At 34.6% G+C, this 20,607-nt stretch overlaps 3 protein-coding genes and 1 long non-coding RNA gene across 7 annotated transcripts in view; 3 read left to right on the top strand and 1 right to left on the bottom strand.

The window, feature by feature from the left end:
• LOC149481923 (uncharacterized) overlaps nt 1-20,607 on the top strand; it is a 172,156-nt gene that overhangs the window by 129,071 nt on the left and 22,478 nt on the right. The window lies entirely within an intron of this gene.
• Nucleotides 386-11,046, top strand: Nup44A (nuclear pore complex protein Nup44A). 3 transcript variants are annotated; one of them, XM_089705139.1, is made up of 9 exons: nt 386-605; nt 1,122-1,278; nt 1,797-1,950; nt 2,570-2,677; nt 2,998-3,105; nt 4,092-4,250; nt 4,763-4,923; nt 5,342-5,497; nt 10,875-11,046. In XM_089705139.1, the coding sequence occupies exons 1-8, from the start codon at nt 471-473 to the stop codon at nt 5,482-5,484; spliced, it is 1,125 nt and encodes a 374-aa protein (XP_089561265.1). In that variant the 5' UTR covers nt 386-470; the 3' UTR covers nt 5,485-5,497; nt 10,875-11,046. The 3 variants fall into 3 exon arrangements, with proteins under 3 accessions (XP_089561265.1, XP_089561266.1, XP_089561264.1); XM_089705140.1 differs by having other exon boundaries at nt 5,342-5,501; nt 10,892-11,046; XM_089705138.1 differs by having other exon boundaries at nt 5,342-5,505; nt 10,886-11,046.
• LOC149481928 (hormonally up-regulated neu tumor-associated kinase homolog A-like) lies at nt 7,743-15,789 on the bottom strand. The gene is made up of 11 exons (XM_089705145.1): nt 15,661-15,789; nt 14,892-15,020; nt 13,664-13,836; nt 12,789-12,847; nt 12,056-12,185; nt 11,444-11,604; nt 10,043-10,194; nt 9,164-9,768; nt 8,730-8,816; nt 8,138-8,198; nt 7,743-7,905 (listed from the first exon to the last, which is right to left on the bottom strand). The coding sequence occupies exons 1-11, from the start codon at nt 15,781-15,783 to the stop codon at nt 7,828-7,830; spliced, it is 1,758 nt and encodes a 585-aa protein (XP_089561271.1). The 5' UTR covers nt 15,784-15,789; the 3' UTR covers nt 7,743-7,827.
• On the top strand, nt 16,559-19,703 carry LOC149481927 (uncharacterized). Its single transcript, XM_089705131.1, has 7 exons — nt 16,559-16,777; nt 16,861-16,921; nt 17,132-17,408; nt 17,578-17,725; nt 17,926-18,011; nt 18,147-18,232; nt 18,728-19,703. Exons 2-7 carry the CDS (start codon nt 16,865-16,867, stop codon nt 19,550-19,552), a joined length of 1,479 nt encoding a protein of 492 aa, XP_089561257.1. The 5' UTR covers nt 16,559-16,777; nt 16,861-16,864; the 3' UTR covers nt 19,553-19,703.

The following is a 20,607-nucleotide window of genomic DNA, read 5'->3' as shown; positions in this document are numbered from 1 at the left end:
CTGTTACCATGTCAACTATCTTAATATATTTTATCGTAGTGTAGAATAGCCATAGCAAAATGCGATTTCAATTATTCGTTTACCAAGAATATTTGTCGTTGTTAAAATATTTCAACAGTATCGGCATTCTGAGCAGTTATTGTACAAATCCAGCGGTAGTCTACTAATGATTTACAAATCAGTAAAGCCGTTCAAACGAGATTTTTTATTTTACAGTGGGTATATAGAGGAACAAGATAATTTGAACGGAATTTTATTTAGTACGTTCGCGTTGATTCATGGTTGATTCCAACAACGAAAATCACGCAACGCAGCAAAATCTGGCAATTTTTTTTTTTTCAATATTACTGGATAAAGTGCAACACCGAAACTGTCATCTGATCAGTCATAATCAAATGTCAGTATCGGTGGATTTTTAAATTCGGTTACTACATATTTAGATTTTAGCTACATAATTTAAAGTCGTAAAAATGGGTGAAATGGGAGTTAACAACTTATTTGAATCGCAAACAATTATTGCCGATCACAAAGATTTAATTCATGATGTTGCGTATGACTTTTACGGAGAAAGAATGGCGACTTGCTCTAGCGACCAATATGTAAAGGTAGGATAAGTTGTTATTTATAATTATGAATATATCAACACTTGCTGAAACAAAGACGTATTATAATATAAAAGTGCACATTATCAGCCAAATATAATATAAAGAATACATTGTTAGTTTCTGCACGTTAATTTTAAAGCCGAATGTTTTGTAAACAAAGCACCTGAAAGTTTCGTTTCCATTCTAACTGGGTACTTGAAATATTCACAGCTATATTGAAGTGAAAACTTCTTTAGCGGCGTTGGGCATAAAATCTTAAACTCGCGTCAGGACACGTGGCCTGATCGAAAAAGCGTAAGACGGATTTTTTTTTAGCCCTTATATTCCATGCGTAAGACGGATACCATTCCAAAATATCAAACATGCTGAACGTTAATAATCAAGTTTTCACTTCTGCCGGCACTACCGGAGTGCAACCCGTCTTTTTTTGCAATTATTAAATTAACGTCTTCCAAGTTCTCCATTTATATTTTATAGTTTATTTATAATATCCAGTTGGTTAAATAATGTTCTTAGGTCTGGGATTCTGATGGCGAAGGTGGTTGGAAGCTCACAGCAAGCTGGAAAGCGCACCACGGTTCGGTGTGGAAGGTCACTTGGGCGCACCCTGAGTTTGGGCAAGTGCTGGCCACATGCTCCTTTGATAGAACAGCCGCAATTTGGGAAGAAGTTGGTATGCTTCCTTTTTTCTATTCATGATTATGTATTAGTAGTAGTTTATGTAGTAAAAATAGCTTGGTAAAACTGATATTAGTAATATTACTCAGTTGATAAATAAAAGTACTACAATATTCTGATAGTGGATCGAAAACAAGAGTTGCTTCTAGGTATAAAAATGTATAAATATTCAATAGGCATAAGTATGAATGTCAATAATATTCCTTAAAATCATCAAATACTAATCTCATTCTTTTAAATTACTTATTACTAACTTGCTGTGCCCCATGGTTTCACCCGCATGTCTCTGCTCCTGTTGGTCTTAGCGTGATAATATATTAAAGCCATCCTTGTTAAATGGGCTATCTAACACCAAAATAATTTTTCAAATCGGACCAGTAGTTCCTGAGATTAATGCGTTCAAACAAACAAACTCTTCAGCTTTATAATATTAGTATAGATAAGTAATATTCATTTTCTTTTGCTTGTTTCTTTATAAAAATAACATCACCAATTCTAGTATTATTTTGTAAGGTGACACAACCTCAAGTGGTGCAGAAAAAGGCCTCCGAACCTGGGTAAAACGATCAAACCTGGTTGACTCGAGGACATCAGTGACGGATGTTAAGTTTGGACCAAAGCACTTAGGGCTTCAACTAGTCACTTGCTCAGCGGATGGTATTATTAGGTAATTCTAGTTGTAATTAGAAAATGACTTATTAATAAACTTAGCATTGTACATATTGATTTTTTTAATATTGGGGCAAAATTTATAATCACTGAGAAATATGTAAAAAAGAAAATCACTGTTAGACTTAATTCTTAATTCTACAATCTACACATTTCTACAATAATTGTACACAACCTATTTATATTGCTCTTTAGTTAAAAGTAGGGATGTAACAATACATGATTTTGCCGATACGATACCGATACCGATATTTGTAGTAATGTAAATTTGTAGTAATAACTTAAAGTTTAACTGACTTCGTAAAATAATAATACTAAAATAAATGGTTTTGTTGTTTTTTGATTTGGCATTTTTATTTAAAAGAATACGATTAACAGTTGTCTCTGTTAAATGTTGGTAACTTTTTATGCATAATTCACTATTTATTTTTCTACCAAGCCATCGATATCGGTATCGGTATCGGTATCGTTACATCCCTAGTTAAAAGCTTAATTCATTGCTTTTTCTGTAAATATATGTTTTTATTAGATCCAAATATATTTTGCTTATGTCATAGAAGATAGATATTTTTCAAGAATTTGGTAACAATAATTCAAAATGATCAATACTATTTCAGAATATATGAAGCTCCCGATGTAATGAATTTAGCACAGTGGACCTTACAGCATGAAATACCCACTAAAGTGTCCATCAGCTGTCTCTCCTGGAATCCATCACTATCAAGGTAAAATATATAAGACCACAATCCAGTTTAAAAGAATATTTAACTCTGATTTTAAAAAAAAGCTTTAGTCAATAGAATGCAACATAAGAAAATATACAATATACATTTTTTTTAAACTGGACGAACCAATAAACATACACTACTTATTGCCTGTAATAGATATTATATCTTAAAAAAATATGAAACCAATGTAGAAAATGTTTTTTCCAAGCAATTTTTTCAGTGATGTTATTAATTTATTATTATTTTTTGAACTGTGTAATATTTTTAATTTATAGTATGTGCGTATTAGATTTTATATTAATTTAATTTATTTGCAGAGTAAATTCCAATCCACCTATGATAGCCGTAGGTAGCGACGAGCCAAATGTCGCTAATGCGAACTCACAAAGCGATAAAACTTGCAACGGAAAAGTTTTTATATATGAGTAAGTTTTACTTTTCAAAATCTTATTAAATATTGAAGTTAAACATATTTTTATTAATATATATTCTATGTGTGAATATGATTCCGGGAATATTAACTCAACCTCAAACTTATTTATTCAATTTTATTTACCACCTACTCGGAAAGGAGTTTCTTCAGAGAAGAACCGACATGAAACTCCATCACTACATAGTATAAAACAAAGTCACTTTCCCTGTCCCTATGTCCCTATGTCCCTTTGTACGCTTAAATCTTTGAAACTACGCAACGGATTTTGATGCGGTTTTTTTTAATAGATAGAGTGATTCAAGAGGAAGGTTTATATGTATAATAACATCCATTAAATAGTGGAGAAGTACTGTTATTTTTGAGGTTTCTAATGTGATGTCGTAAAAAATTACATTTTTTCCGCTTATATTGCAAACGCAGGCTAAACCCTACGAGTTTTATACGATCAAAATAATGTACTAAGTATTATATACATTGAAAAGGTCTACAGAAAAGTCCGCGATGGTATATGTCTATCTCTTATGGGATAATCCACAATAACATTTTTTTGTCATTTACTTTTTACGACAAATAATAGCTAATTTTCGAAGCGATTTTCACCAATACAGCATTAATTCTTAACCAATTAAATACCTTGAATACATTGTTCATTTAATATAGATCTATATGGCCCTTTACACCGTATGATTTAAGTGAATATTTTCGAAGATATTACAGATTTAAAAATTGCGGGACGTAGCATTTGCGGCGGTACCGGCCGGCCGGGCCGCTATGTTTTTTAGACAACGTTCACAGTTTTTCTGTAGTGTATTTAATATCAGCATTGCAACCGTGCGAAGCCGGGGCGGGTCGCTAGTAGTTAATATTTTAGAATCATCAATCAATTTTGCTATGATGTAAATACTCTTATTTTGCTTGTGAATTCGTCGGCGAGTGAAACCACGCTGCGTAGTTAGTATAATATAAAATGTCTCACAGATACAGTGAAGCCTCCCGCCGCTGGACGCGCACGGAATGTCTCTCGTCTGTCGTAGAGCCGGTCAACGATTTGGCCTTCGCACCAAACCTCGGACGTTCCTTCCATTTGCTGGCCGTTGCTACTAAGGACGTACGGATTATTAAAATTGAACCTCTACCGTGAGTATGCTTATTTTAATTTATTGAATACTAGTGGTCCGCCCCGGCTTCGCCCGTGGTACATATTTCGCAATAAAAGGTAGCCTATGTCCTTTCTCAGGTATCAAAATATCTCCATACCAAATTTCATGCATATTGGTTCAGTAGTTTAGGCGTGATTGAGTAACAGACAGACAGAGTTACTTTCGCATTTATAATATTAGTATGGATTTATTTTCATTTTTTTCATAGTTGTTTTTTTTTTAAGTAATCTATATGCTAAAAGATTGTAATAAAAAATGTCTATTTATTTTCTTTTGTTTACATTTCGATAAAAATAACTATTTTATTATTTATTATTAGAATGACTCGCCTAATTTTCAAACCGGATGAAAATATGATGAACTTCGTCGTAGGTAATTAGAAATTTAATAGTTTGTCGATATTTACCTTTCTTACTACTATGTGACGTAATTTTTAAATCTTCTTGTTTACAAAAAAAATGAGGGTATTTTGAATTTTTTTTTGTTCAGTGAGTCATCGAGCAACAGCAACGGGTGCGGGGTTCGATTCCGTAGCGAAGTACTCGCCGCGTTCGAAGACCACAACTCGTGCGTGTGGCGCGTGTCGTGGAACGTCACCGGCACACTCTTGGCCTCTTCCGGGGACGATTGTTGCGTGCGACTTTGGAAAAGTTAGTTAAAAGTTTTTTTGCAGCATTAATATTATTAGTGCGATTGTGTTTTTTTTGTTCTTTGGCATATTATTATAATATATGATTTTACATAATATTATGTATTTTGTAAAATTAAATTGTAATACTGACACGATTTAATAGAGCAACTATGGAGTTTCTTGCCGGTTCTTCTCCGTAGATACTGCTTTCCGAATCGGTGGTAAATATTAAAAATATGTAATGACGTATCAAAAGTGCTTCTAGAAGAAGTCTAATTGAATAAATAAATGTTTGAGTTTGAGTTTTTGTCAATTTTTTTTGCCTATATACATAATTTTTAACTGATTGACGAACATTAAGATAATTGTAATAATTTGTTCCGAGGTGAACTTACTATAATGACTGGATCATGATAATATGCAAATAATTGTTCCAGTGCAATACCTGAACCAGTGGCGCTGTGTGGCCGTGTTCAAGAGCGAGGCGGGTGGCGGGGAGTCCCCCGCGCGGGCCCGACCGCGCACCACGTACACGCGCCTTGCTGCCATCACCAACCCCACGCACATGCCCCACCATTGATCACCACTTACTGGTGAGTTTGTCTTTTACTCACAGAATACATAATAGTAGCTAAACGCTACAGAACGGACACTCTCCGCCTCCCGCCAAAATTAAACACTTACCTCACCCCGCACGATCAGGCTATAAGATGGCCCGCATTTTTCTGCAAGGACGATACGCAATAGACCGGGAGATACTGACACAAAATTTCGAGTCATTTGTAACAGGATGGCGGTTCTACAGGGGTCTTAGTACGCAATGACAAAAAGAATAATGATGGTGTGAACGCTGGTACCGGTGGGTTAGTCGCGTGGGCGTTAGTCGAACTCGTCGGAAAAATAGCGAAAGTCAAACGATTTGTAACACAAAAATTTTAGAATTTACCGATAGCCCATAAAAAAGAAGTAGGCGGTAGTGTCATGCCATACTTTTCCGGTATGACTTACAGCCCGCCATACCGACGCGAATGTGTTGATTTAAAAAAAACAATTATTCAACCATTTGTACCAAGCTAACTTTTGCACAGGTAACCATCGTCGTGCAGCCATTTACGAAAATCGCCATGCCATACTTTTCGGACGATTCCAAATGGTCGCCATACCGCCGAAAATCTGCAAAATTTTTTTATTTCGCCTATCTTTTTGTACCAGTATTGCATTTGGCTTTTTGGAGAGTATTTGATAAAATGTGACCATTATTATATTTGCCATACTTCTAGTAGGGTGAAAAAGTGCTGTCATACTTGAAAAATAAATTTATTATTAATTTATATAAGTGAAGATTTCCAACACCTAGATCTTTGAAATTTTGTATTTATATTCGTTGATCCTCAAACTTACAGGAAAAATAAGTGCCATACTGTTACAAATCGTTTGACTTTCGCTATTTTCCGACGAGTTCGACTAACGCCCACGCGACTAAGCCGCCAGTACCAGCGTTCACACCATCATTTTTCTTTTTGTCATTGCGTACTAAGAACCCTGTAGAACCGCCATCCTGTTACAAATGACTCGAAATTTTGTGTCTGTATCTCCCGGTCTACAATGAAGATTGACAACATTAACAAATTGACTTATAGTAGAGCCATTTTAATAGGCAACATTTGACAGTTCAACAAAATTCAAGAACGTAACCTAGTAACGACGACATAGAATAACATCATATTTCGTTTTGTTAGAACTGCACATTTGCTTGACTTTTTTCAATTACGACTACATATTTATAATAACAATGACCGATACAAGTAATTTTAAGATTTCATTTTACTGATAAACCATTTTAAACATAATAAACAATTTCTGAATTTAAGAACTGACGTCACTACAATTTTGTGTCAATAAACCTTTTTTCTTTTTAAATACCAGAGACGTTACTCTAAAAATCGAAATCTGACATCTAGAATCGAATGCATTGATTACTTGTGAATAAAAATTATCATAAATCAATAAATTCGATTGACAAATGTTTCAAATCCGTATCGATTAATTCACTTTAATCGATGATTTTAAGCAGGTTACCTCTCTTCGAAGATAAAATTGATAGACGTCAAATGTTGCCTATTAAATTGGCTCGACAATAAAGTAATTTTATTATTTTGGATTTGTGATTATCGTTTTTCGTAGAAAATGGTTAGATATTGTGCTGTTTACGGATGTATTTCATCAGAAAAACGCGAATTTTTTTCTAACAAATGTGCCAACCATAAGCGTTAACACACACATTTGCAGTGTGGTGGCTGTCAAAACGATAATTTTGTATGGAGTGTCCGGGGTGTGCCTTACCTACTTTTTTGTATTGTTCAATTGTTTTTATATGTTTTGTTTTTGTATTCTGTGAATAAACGTTTTTATCTATGTTACCGCCATGTCACTATTCCCTTTGGTTCCCACCACCATAAGTTCTCCAAAAGTCAAAAGATTTAAACATCTCTAGAAACATTGTCGATCAAGAAATATTTGCCATTAATACAAGGTTAATAGTAGTCGGTTGTGTGTAATATTAGAACTTGGTATGTTATCAATATGAATAAGCATTAAAAACATTTTTTAGTAATTGCTTGCAGATGTGGTATAGATGAAACTGAATTGAATAGGTCCTTCGAGTCGGATGTACACCAGAAAACAATTTGATTGATCTTATGGTTTTGATTCTATAGCGATTGAAAAATATTTATATTATTGAATAACGAATAAAATACTTAATCACGTCATCACTCTTATTATTTACCAATTCAAATTTCGAATCAAGAATAATTTCCAAATTTATTCGCTTAAAATTACATACAAATTAACACAAAGATTTCAGTAAAAATCTTAAAAAATAAGCTCATCGAAAAGTTAAGTTTGAATGTATTAAAAATCGTCATTTGATCGGTGCTGTCCGTCGGAGACGTTGCGTATATGTCTCCTTTGTTATAGGCCTATTTGAATACCAACTCACCTGCAAGTTAAAATAAAATAAATAATTTAGACCAACACACACGATGCTTAAAAAATTACGCAAAATTATACAGAACGAAATAAAAATATAAGGAAGTTCTTAAATCTAGATCTACGCTTAAACTTGGCTAATGCATGTGATAGTCATATTTGAAATATTTTTCCTTTGGCCATTCTGTATTTTAAAATGGCTAATAAAAAGATGATAAAATTAAACTGTATTGAACACTCACAGGCATCGCTCTCTCGCTCTTGCATTGGCTGTTTGACGACGAATGTGGGCTTATAATGTTCCTGTAACAATAACTCTTATAACTTATAAAATCTTATATATAAAAATGAATCGCAAAATGTGTTGGTAAGCGCATAACTCGAGAACGGCTGAACCGATTTCGATAATTCTTTTTTTATTATATTCCTTGAAGTACGAGGATGGTTCTTATGTAGAGAAAACGTAAATATGTACCACGGGCGAAGCCGGGGCGGACCGCTAGTATTAAATAAGAACATCTATAAAAGGGTCATACAAAATTTTAAAACATCAAATAATCGAAAAAATCGATTGAGTCACCTGTGAACAAACGATATACGTTTAATTACATACGAATATTGTTTAATTCTGAAATAATCAATACTAATATTATAAAGCTGAAGAGTTTGTTTGTCTCAGGAAGTACTGGTCCATTTTGAAAAATTCTTTCGGTGTTAGATAGTCCATTTATCGAGGAAGGCTATATATCACCACGCTAAGACAAACAGGAGCGGAGCACTGCGGGTAAAAACGCGGGGCACAGCTAGTAGAAAAAATAATAAATTTCCACTGACCCCAAAGAAGCCCGTTTGATTGTAGTTGCGTTGCTCTGTATCAATATTCTCGGCGCTTGCGGTCTCGGCACACCACTCGCTCGCCAACTGGAATTATAATAACAAGTTTTAGGCATTGACCTGTGGGCTAAAAGTCAGTATTTCTAAATTTGTCATGTATTATGATGGTACATGAACTACATCACTGCCAAGTATTATCAAAATATGTTCAGTGGTTTTTGCTTGAAATAAAACGCTCTTCAACGTTCGCGTTTACAGTATTAATTGAATATATCATGCATTTATAGAGATACGGCCACATCCAGTAATGCAAAAGTTTTATTATAAGGACTTCTCAAAAAAGTCGTCATTTCCAACTCAATAATCGACTGCGTTCATTTTAATACTTATGAATCTAATTTAAAATAACATCTATATCAACGTATAGTAGTTACCTTGGCAATCCATCCCCAGCACGCCTATAAAACTCCGACCGTTTAACATCGCTAACTTTATTGGGACAACTATTTAACCTCACCCCCTCATTTCTAACTGGTGGTTTCAACTCTTTTTTATTCTTTTTATCATTCAAATCTGGATTGGAATGCTCATTAATGCTTGGCAGCCTGCGGTCCAAACCATCCCCATTTTCATACACCCTGAAAACCGGTTTCCTGAGTCCCAACATGCTTAAAGGTCGAGATATCTTGCTCGACTGTTTAGTGTCTTCAGTTTTCGACACTGTAGCTTCAGAAGACTGTTTTGGGGTAATCCGTTGGTTATCTAAGTGTCTGGCTTGAACAAATTTGGCAATACTGGGCACTGAATTGGAAACAGGGGTGTCGATTTCATATTTCGCGTGATATTCTGGAGGGGACACTGGTCTCGGTTCCTGGGTACTGGAAGACCAGAGCAGGTCTGGCCCAGAGGCCGCTTGCATTTGGTGGAGATGCGTCTTAATGTTGTAAATGCCGGCTGTAGTTCCAAAGGGCTCCGCTTTTATCTGAGCTACAATGTCCAAAAATGATTGGCCGCATAGTTCGGATATTTGTCGGTAAATCTGAAAATAAAATTAATTCCATTTCATAATTTGGCACAATTGTCGTTAATTTTTTCGTCGTCCTTTTAATCGTAGATTTGACTTTATTGTGTCTCCGTTTAATGACTAACCGCTTCATTTTATTTAAAATTTTGACTTTCTTATAAAATACAACTTTATTATTCGATAACATTTAAAAATAATGCGTTACTAGATTTCCTATTTCTTGTAATGCATTTTTCCAACATTTCTCAAAAACAAAAGACTCCCAATTTTGACTATTTCAAGCACAAACCTCTCTATTAGCTTTACTATCAGGCGCGGTCAGTGGGTGCGTCTTCATTCTCATACCGGGTCTTTTGACCCAGCGGTGTCTCGCGGCTTCCTCTATTTTCATACGTAACTCTACTTTTGGCTCCAAAAGCTGTTGGATGAACATCTTGCACTCTACAACAAAATGGTCCTTCGAGCCGGATTGTTTTGCCTTTTTTACAAAATTAGTTTTGAAACTTATGGCGCGTTGAGATTAAAATTTCAAGGTTGCGTCACGTCATCCTATCTTTAAGGGTGCACTCACACACATCAGTCACCGTCAAGTCACCGATGACTGTTCGGTGACGGTTTGTGTACGTATCCACAAACACCAGTCACCGTCATGTTGTCCGTCAGTCACGTCGCCGGTTTGACTGAATCATTGAACACATACATCAGGTTAGTCAGTGATTAGACGTGTGTCACGCTAGAGAACATGTAGCAATTGACGGTAGCACGACGCTGACTGAACTGAGACGTGACGGCACCGGGTGAGTGGGGATAAAAGTATGGTACATGTATGGAAAGATTATTTGACGTGCCTGACCGGGGACGTCACTGATAGATTTCGTGCCGGCGACTGTCGTGTGGGAACAGAGTCATACTAGAACTATTGATACATATTTTTTTTTAATCCTGTCCGGTGACGTGCCGTGACGGTGACTGATGTGTGTGAGTGCACCCTTAATCTTGCCAAAGTATGCCGAGCACACATGTCAGAAGTGAAACTTTGACAAGATTATCTTTTTCATTTTTATTACAGAAACGCAGAGCATGGGTTTTATCTATCTAATGATTTTTCTTTTTTGTTACAGATATTCTGCAGTGCAAGGGAAGTAATATACATTCGAAGCTACAACATAAGTCTTGCTACATGAGTGGCCCCATGAAGTTATATCAACATAAAACTGCTCAGTGTATAACATGAAAAGGGAACACCATTAATTGTTAACTTTTTTATTATTAAATAAATTAATTGTAAATAAATACTTAAGTTTTATTTTCTCCCCTGTAATATCAGTGACTGTCATTACATTCAATACCCTATCACACTCAACGCATTCTTAATAACGTGTTGATATTACAGCTTAAGCATTTTGAAACTACCTTCATATTTATGGAAAAAAAGAGCGTGTGTGCCTAGCACACGTGTCGGAAGTGAAATTTCTTTAGCAAGATGGTATTGCCATGAGGCAACCTTGAAATTTTACTCTCGACGCGCCTTAAGAAGTTTCACTTCAAAATTTAGCCTGTTCATGCATAACATTTGCATCTACCCTGTTTTAGATATCTTTTCCTTCCTATTCTTATATGATAGCTTCCCAGAGTTTTTTGTGAACAATATTTTACCCTATTTATCCAATATTTTTTATACCATACATACCAGTAGACACACACGCAAGCGCGGCCCGTTGTTTCCTACTGAACCCGCGCGCTATAGCGGCTCGTAATAACGGCCGTGAACTTTGTGCGGATCCCGCTGTAGTATCCCCCTCACCCGCAAACGGCAACCCGCCCGTCACCATACCGTATACTATCACACCGCTGAAAGAATAATATCGCATTTATTTTGTAGTAACAGTGTGTGTGTGTGTGTCCGTCGGTTTCTTGCTATATGCGTGTATGTGTGTGGTATGGGGAGAGATTGAGGATTGAATGTGTGTGTTTCATGAAAGAAATTACTTCATGAGTGCAGAAAATTTGTCTTTGACGAAGGATATAATATTATAGATAAATCGAATAAAAGCGTGTTTGTGCTTTCAAAATCCAAATTATTTATTTGCAAGAAATGTAGTACAAAGATTTACGTTGCTTTTCACCAAAAATGTGCGAGGAACATGTTTCTAAAGAACAAATCATATCGCTTCATTTACTTTGAAGTTTGAAGTGATGCTATTGTTTATTTCTTTTACAAACACATTCCTCGCACATTATTCGTGGAAAACATGTATGTGTTAAAGTTTATTAAACAGAACACGTATAGGGCAACACTCACATGCTCCACAAATCGACCTCGGGCCCGTACCTCCGGCCGTCCACGAACAGCTCGGGCGCCGCGTACTCGAGCGAGCCGCACGGCGTGCGCAGCGCACCGCCCGCGCACCACACGTTCGACAGACCGAAATCTGATTTTGTGCAACTTTTATGTTCTTTTTTTTGAATGAATGAATGAATACGTTTATTGCCACAACAAGTTTGATACATAATTTTAAAAACTACTTAACCTAAAGAACGATAAAAAAACAAAGGAGATTTTACGTGATTTGGTTATATCGTAATACAGTATATCCACATACAGTATACATATCTTCATATATACAGTAGGTAATAACTTTTGCCCGGTGTCAAAGGAAAACCCGCATAGTTCCCGTGCCCGTGACATTTTTTAGATAAAAACTAACTACCTATCTTATGTTTTAACTTTTAACACAAGTTACCCTCTATGTGTATGCCACTTTTTATGAAAATCGGTTTGGCCGATTTTGCGTGACGGAGTAACAAACATACAAACTTTCGCATATTTTAGAATATTAATTAGTGGGATATACACAGTATAATATAGTAGTACCTACAGTATGGAGATAAGGAATATTTAGATTACAATTAACAAATAATTTTAACTAGTGTCTTAAGAGCAAAGTAAAAAAGTAGTTAAACTTTAAATAGACATGTAAATGTAGGTACTGATATAATCCGTTACTATACACGATGTACGTTAAAATACTTACCAACAATTTTAATAAACTGCTTGGTGCTGTCCAGCATTATGTTCTCCATTTTCAAATCACTATTAAACATGAGTAAAATCAGTTTATTGCAATGACAAGCACAAAAAGTAATAAATTGCAATTAATACAAAACATGAGTAAAATCAGTTTATTGCAATGACAAGCACAAAAAGTAATAAATTGCAATTAATACAACAAACTAAAAAAAAACTTTTCACTCTTTGATAAAATAAAACGTAGAAAAAGTTTCTCCTTTTTCAAATGAGATACCTAATTATTCAAGTTTATTTAATTCGACAAATTCTACCACGTTCGCTGAAGTGAATTGTCTGCACTATTGTAAAAATAAAAAACTGAAATTTTGCAATCGAATCGTTGCAGAAAATATCGAAGTTTCTAAAATTTCTCCCGTTTTTAAATAAATGACAGATTAGAGGTACTGACACAAAATTTTGGGTCATTTATTATGTATGTCTATGTATGGCGGTTCTACAGGGGTCTTGTACGCAATGATAAAAAGACAAATGATGGTCAGAACGCTGGTACCGGGGGCCCAGTCGCGTGGGCGTTAGTCGAACTCGTTGGATAAATTCCGAGTGTCAAACGATTTGTTCCACAAAAAATTTAGAATTTACCGATAGCCCATAAAAAAGAAGTAGGCAGTAGTGTCCTGCCATACTTCTCCGGTGTGACTTACAGCCCGCCATACCGACGTGGATGCGTTAATTGAAAAAAAAATATCCAACAATTTGTACCAGGCTAATTTTTGCACAATTAATCATCGTCCTGCAGCCGATATTCGGCGGTATGACGACCGTTTGGAACCGTCCGAAAAGTATGGCATGGCGATTTTCGTAAATAGCTGCCATACTCACCGATGCACGACGCCCCTGCAGTGCATGTGCCGCACGGCGGACACGAGCTGCGCGGCGAGCGCGCGGGCACGCGGCTCGGGCAGCCCGCGCGCCGCGCCGCGCGCCGCCAGCACGTGCGCGCACAGGTCGCCGCCGCCAGCCGCCTCCATCACCACGTACAGCCGCGGTCCGTGCTGCAACCACAGAACATATAAAAGAGGTTAGAAAGGCATTGTAGGCGGGGCAGACGCGCCAAGGATATGAGCACTGCTCACATCATCATCATGCGTATGATTCGTTCCATTTTAAATCGCGTGATCGCGCGGCGCTATGATTGGCTAGATTTGAAATATGTGCGTAAGCGAACTTCGTGGACTTGGCCACACCTACAGGCGACACCGGTTCTTATAGGAACGGCGAATTATTGCCATTCTAACCTCTTTTATATGTTCTGTGGCTGCAACCCATCAGGGTGGGTCCACACTTGATCATTTTCGCGTATCACATCTCCGTCGCGTAGCATCGACGCGTATCATGTTTGCTAGTGTGGACGCAAAATGATCGCGATCGTGATACACTTCGTATCATGATACACCCCGATCGCTATTAACCGCGTATCTGATACGTGTCGTATATAATCGTTTAATATTTATGGTTCACGCGATAAAAGGTACGGTATGGTCCAAATGGGCGTCCACACTTAGGATGCGTATACTCGATACGATACGCCTGATACGGATACAATTACTTGATACAAATGTGGACCCGGCTTTACCCATAGCTTTCACTAGCCCCGACGATTACGCTAGCTCACTTATTGCAACCCCATTGATTGCAGTACTGTAACCTATTGTCATAGAGAGACTATATAGAATACGACCAGTAAATCGACTAAGCCTTTTCGATAAAGTAATTACTAATTACCTTCACACTATTAAAGCAATAGCAAAAATGTCGAGAGGAGTTTCGTGCGCTCTAAAGACGACACTCACTACTGAAAACACAGCGATGACTAATGTTTTATGTATAGTTTCCATACTGTTAGTAATCTACTGTGCCCATTAAATTCTACACAGAACAGAAAAAATGTAATTTATTTACTATTTAATATGAATAGCTTAAGGACCAGCCAGTTCATCAAATATTATATCAAACGATACGGCTGAATATCATTCAGGCAGTAGGTACAGCTGTGCTGTTAAAGAAAGAGGCTAGACTTCTTAATAAAAATACAACACAAGAGTTCTACCATCATAGTCTCGTATAAAGCAGCAATGCACGGGTGGCGCAGCTTGGCCATCACTCGGGGCTCGCGGTGTAAATTACGCCTGGCATAGTCTTCCTTGATACATGTCAAATCTATTATTTTTATCGCCACCTGAAATTACATGGTTATGCTGTAAACTTGGGGAAAATTTACATATACGCAAAAAAAACCAATGATACCTATTTTGCTATTATATGTAAAAATGTAAAGACACTAGAAAGGTTACCAACGCAACATTGCATCTTCAAAAATTGTAATCGGTTAAGTAGTACATATTTGTGTGAAGAATTGAAGAGTAACAAACATCCATTTATATATGATCTATCCATCCATCCTCAGAAACTATGGATAATATTGGTAGGATTAGGTGGAATTTTGATGCAAACAGATAATCACAATCTAGTAGGCTACGGTTTTATATCACCCATTTATCTATACTAATATTATAAATGAAAAAAGTTTGTTTGTTTGTTTGTTTGAACGCGCTAATCTCAGGAACTACTGGTCCGATTTGAAAAATTATTTCGGCGTTAGATAGCTTTATTGAGGAAGGCTATAGGTACGCATCACGCGCGTAAAACCGCGGGGCACAGCTAATGTCTAACTGCTAACATAAATAAGTAACGGAAAATATTTTAACAAAAATGTAGGTAGGTGATAAGTTCATCAAGTAGGTAATTTATAAATTCATCCACTACTCGTTCAAATCTATTAGATTTAATTTATAAAATAGGATCAGCTCTACAATAACCTTTTTCCCAATTAGACGGTGTGTTGCTTCTTCAACTTTTGCAAAATGACCTTTTCCGAGAACTTTACCAGTCATCAAATAATTGCCGACGCTGTAAACTTGCCCTTTTCGTGTTAAAGCCATCACGTTTAATTTCTAAACCATACATACATGCTGTTGGCGCGAATTTTTGAAAATACACAACGATACGATATTGATACACCGTTGACCGACATGTCAGTTACAATCGTTTGTTTGCGACTTTGAAATTGGAACGGTATGAGAGAACAATGTGACATTAAACGCTACTATTTTTATCGTGGTGCATATTATGTGCCAGTGATAGAGATCTGCATCGAAATCTGTTGTGATTGAAAAATATTAAATTTTAATTTAATTTATTTGAATTTTACCATATGATAGCACAGACTAATAATAATATACTACGTATACAATTGATAGTAAGGCTTAGTAGTAAGGTGATAGTATTAAGGTGATAGAATAGGTTCTAGTATTCAACCACATATTCAACTTATTTTGTTATAGGTTAATTGATACTCTAAATTTTCATTAGCTCTATTATTAAAGCATTCAATGTTCTCTTTTTCATCAAATATCCGCTACACAGAAGAGTAAAAACAAAACAAACTTTGTTTTTACTGTTCTGTGATTGAATATATATATATTTAATTAGCTACATTTGCATTGCTCAAATAAATATCTATTTTTGGTCTAAAATGTGCAGGTAACGTGCAGTTTTTATCAAAGATTATTTTTATCACAGATTTTTATTCGTTTACTTGTGGTTTACTTATATTTTATTTATCGGGTTTTGTCTGTGTTCGATTGAGTACCTACAAAAAAAAATGGTTTTGACAAGTGTCAACTGTCAGTTGTCACTTGGTTGTTTAATGTTTATTGTTTACATCAAAGAGTTATCTTTTGTGGTATCTTTGAACTTCACATCATTTTTATTATTATTCCGAATTCCGATATTATTCTTTGATAATACAATACTGAGCATGTGATTACACTTAATATAGATAACGTAAAAATAAAATAGTTCGATAACGTGGTGATCTAAAATTCAGCAGGGATTTTTAAATAATATAAGTACATTTCGTTTACTTTATTCAATGTAAGAATGTAGTTAAATTAATTATATGTAGATAATATGTAATATTCAAAACTCATTAATTAATTTAGATAATTATATTTCAGTATAATGAATGCTGGTGAATTAAAATTCGACAAAATGGTGGTAGATGTGAATTTAGCCAGGGTATGTATAAATGACGACTGTTATAATATATTCACTTAAAATCAATTGAGTAGATGCTTAACACATGCTTACACAATTTCAAATAGACTATAGCTTATGTATCAACATTTTAGTAAAACAGCATGGTTCTAGAATAGTATATTCAAAGGCATACATACTTTGCAAAATATATAATCAGCGAATTTAATTTGTAATTCTTAATATTTTCAGGAGTATATTGCACAACAGAGTTCTGAAATAAATAATGTTCCACATTATAAATCTCATAATGTGTCTAAACTGCTATGGAACAGAGAAGAATTAAATAAACTGCAGGAAAAGTTCCGAACACTGTCAGAAATTATTGAAGAAAACAAACAACTCTTTTGCCAATTGGAGTATTTCATACGGAACATACCGATGAAAGAAGTGGACGAATTTGATTTAAAATTGTTGGTTAACCATTTACTTTATGATAAAAATTGTGATCTTGATGTTCAAGTTACAGGTGAGGGAAATTACTATAGAAATTTAATTTGTGCCAACATTAAAGTTGTGAAGAATAAAGTACTGGTGTATGCCCCATTTTAAAATTAATTTAGGAATTGGCAAAATGTTTTATTTAATGATTTGGTATATTTTATGTTTTAAAATTATTCTTATTTATATAATTTCAGGTCCATATCTCTTTATAGACGAAGACACTCCCTTAGCGAATTTGGGTTGGATCACACAGATTTATCGCAGCTACAAACCAATAATAGTAACATCTTTGAAGACTAAATATATATGTTATTTGTTTCAACAACTTTGTTCCCAAGCTGGGTACGTTTCATTTGTAGTTTTTCTTATTACAATAAAAAAATTACGATCAATAAATGTATTTAGTTGCCAACAAATAATGCATATAAAACTAGGTACCATCATAGTTTCCTAAAGAGTAATTATGTAGTACTATACAAAATAAAATTAATAATAAATAGGCCCCAATATATTCAATAATGTATTTAAATATTAATTTTCAGACTGATAGGTGTATCATTAGCAATTTTCAATGATAAATTGGAAATTGACAGCGACACTGACTTACTGAAATTCAACAATATAAAAGGTATTTATGAAACAAAAATATGTAGATATTTTTAAATTTTATTATAATAACATGTTAAATAAAAAACTTTATTACAAAAAATGTGATTTACAATACTCTACCTACTTATTCTTAAATTAAATTTTAATTTAATAGAAATTCAAAATGGTTGCCTGGGCATCATTACGAACCGTTCGGATATCGATTCCGCGTTGGCAGTATTCTTGGAAACACCTACGAGGGTAAGTTATGCGTTTTATTAATATGTACTAGCTTTCCGACAGCGGCCTCGCCCGCGTTATCAACGATAAACCCGCATACTTCCCGTTCCGCAGGATTTCTGGAATAAATTCTATCGTATGTCCTTCCTTAGGTTCCAAGCTATCTCTGTACCAAATTTGAAGTAAATACATACGTGCTTTTTGAGTTTATCCCGGACATAAGTAAAATAAAATTAATATTTTTTGAAGGCAATTTATATTGAGTGACATTTTGTACTTTCAAATTTCAATACTATAGATAGAAAATTTTACTAAAAGAAAAAAGTTCATTTCATTGAAACGAAAGATAACTGCATTCAAAGGTTTTCGATGATTCAAAAATCAATCTCAAATATTTTTCCTTCTCAAAAATAAAAAATGTGTCTAATAGTTTATTCAAGTTAATTGTTTTTTTGTTTGTGTTATAACGTCCAGGAACATCAAACTTATTGTTTTGTTATTTTAATTGATTTTCAGAAGCCGTGGGCGGTATGCAACATTTTAGTAGAGGAATGTGCTGTTGAGAAATTTAAAAAGGCAATGAGTTGGAAGACTCGTAATCAAGAGAAAGTAGACGCTGCAATAGTAAAGCAATGCACAGCAAGCTACAGCTATGAAGGAAAACTGTTCCTTTTTGAGTATGTGGGAGAGAAACCGACGGACAAACACGTGATTCTCATCAATGCATACAGAACAGTGAAAGATTTGCTTGGTATCGCTGAAAAATGTGTAGCCGTTTCACTCTGGGCTAATGATGTAGCTGAAAGCAACGAAATAGCACACAAGTTAAATACTAATATTATATGGATCAACAGTTTCGGCAATTTTAATGGTCCAACGGAAACATCTCGAGCTTACTTCTCAATTTTGAATGAACAAATTTATTTTAATACAAAGTCAACAGAGGAAATAAGGAGAGTGTTGAAAAGTGAATGGTTACAAATGGATGTGTGCAAACGTGTCAAGTTGTTAAGGAAGAATTTCGATGTTAAAATCAATCTACCTAATTTCGTTCATGTTGGTAAAGAATTTGTATGTACAGGTGTAACATTGCCCATTGGTGTTTTGTATCTTGATAGAAATATTACTAATGTATTTGAAATGATTGCATTCGGTAATGGTTTATTAGTGCATGCAAAGGTTGCTCAGAATAATAAAATATATAACGAGCTTAAAAATATTGGAGCCCCAGTAGAAATTGTTAAGGAAGTGAGTCATGAAGGAGATGTAATAATTTATAACAATCCAATATATAAGATGAAAGTCATTTGGACAAGCTATGGAACAATATTTGCTAACTAATTGATGTATGAGTACCTAATGATTATTTTTGGAATTTTGTTAAAAATTAACAAATAATTGTTTGTTTTTATATCTTATGTCCAATTTTTAATGCCTTAAAATATTTTTTTTCTGTTCTTTAATGTAGATAAAATGTAAAACGAATTACTTTACTTAATATACAAATAAATCATTTCATTTCATTTCATTTCATTTCATTTCATTTCATTTCATTTCATTTCATTTCATTTCATTAACTTTTAAAGATGTAAGCAGAAAATAAATTATGAAGCACGTTTTATGTACCTATTCATAATATAATTTGTTATATTTACCTATATAAGCACATTTTAAATGTAGGTATATAAACTATAAGGAATACGTAATTTTATATTGTTATACAGTGGCACAAAATATATCAATGTTGCTATTTTTAGAAATACATTTATTTTTTATTATGAATAATACTTTTTATTTCACAAAATATAAAAAAACTAGCGGTCCGGCCCGGCTTCGCCCGTGGTACATATTTCGCAATAAAAAGTAGCCTATGTTCTTTCTCAGGGTCTAAAAATTATCTGTGCCAAATTTCATCAAAATTGGTCCAGTAGTTTATGCGTGAAAACCATACATACATACATACAAACCTTTCCTCTTTATATTATTAGTATCGATAAATTTAATATACATAAACTCAATATTATGAGCGATCACCCTTAGCGTGATTTTCTTAGTTGGTGTCATACAAGTAGGAAAATCATTGTCTGGTATTAAAAGGAAAATTTTCCTATCTTTTCAATCTGATCGTAACCTGAAGTTATTCTATGTACCTAAATCACAGAATAATAACTAGTAGCTAGCTACCTAAATTAAAAGTCTTAACATCACTCATTCATCTCATCTTAAAAAAATAAAATAATTTTTCTTTCAGCTTTGTAATATACGAATACATCATAGTTAATTCCTACTACTTAAGAGTTATCTTAAGAGATCTCAAAAGTTTATATAGAAATAATTATTAATTATATTATGAAAACCGCTGAACGGATTTTGATGATACTTTTGCATGCTGGTTC

Source organism: Colias philodice, chromosome 16 (genome assembly GCF_061535455.1).
Source record: "Colias philodice isolate Cphi_HAF_F1 chromosome 16, ilColPhil1 Martin Lab GWU primary, whole genome shotgun sequence".
NCBI lineage: Eukaryota > Metazoa > Arthropoda > Insecta > Lepidoptera > Pieridae > Colias > Colias philodice.
Note: the sequence above shows the minus strand (reverse complement) of the source record. Positions and strands in the feature narration are given on the sequence as shown.

What these genes read in the sequence shown, in the direction of transcription:
- Nup44A (XM_089705139.1), top strand. Translation starts at nt 471, where the DNA reads ATGGGTGAAATGGGAGTTAACAACTTATTTGAATCGCAAACAATTATT. An exon ending in CTAGCGACCAATATGTAAAG is followed by an intron (nt 606 to 1,121) that starts GTAGGATAAGTT and finishes TAATGTTCTTAG; the next exon opens with GTCTGGGATTCTGATGGCGA. An exon ending in ATTAAAATTGAACCTCTACC is followed by an intron (nt 4,251 to 4,762) that starts GTGAGTATGCTT and finishes TTTTTTGTTCAG; the next exon opens with TGAGTCATCGAGCAACAGCA.
- LOC149481928 (XM_089705145.1), bottom strand. Translation starts at nt 15,783, where the DNA reads ATGGCTTTAACACGAAAAGGGCAAGTTTACAGCGTCGGCAATTATTTG. An exon ending in TGCAGGGGCGTCGTGCATCG is followed by an intron (nt 12,848 to 13,663) that starts GTGAGTATGGCA and finishes CATGTTTAATAG; the next exon opens with TGATTTGAAAATGGAGAACA. An exon ending in GCAGTTTATTAAAATTGTTG is followed by an intron (nt 12,186 to 12,788) that starts GTAAGTATTTTA and finishes GCACAAAATCAG; the next exon opens with ATTTCGGTCTGTCGAACGTG.
- LOC149481927 (XM_089705131.1), top strand. Translation starts at nt 16,865, where the DNA reads ATGAATGCTGGTGAATTAAAATTCGACAAAATGGTGGTAGATGTGAAT. An exon ending in TAGATGTGAATTTAGCCAGG is followed by an intron (nt 16,922 to 17,131) that starts GTATGTATAAAT and finishes TAATATTTTCAG; the next exon opens with GAGTATATTGCACAACAGAG. An exon ending in GAAATTCAACAATATAAAAG is followed by an intron (nt 18,012 to 18,146) that starts GTATTTATGAAA and finishes TTAATTTAATAG; the next exon opens with AAATTCAAAATGGTTGCCTG.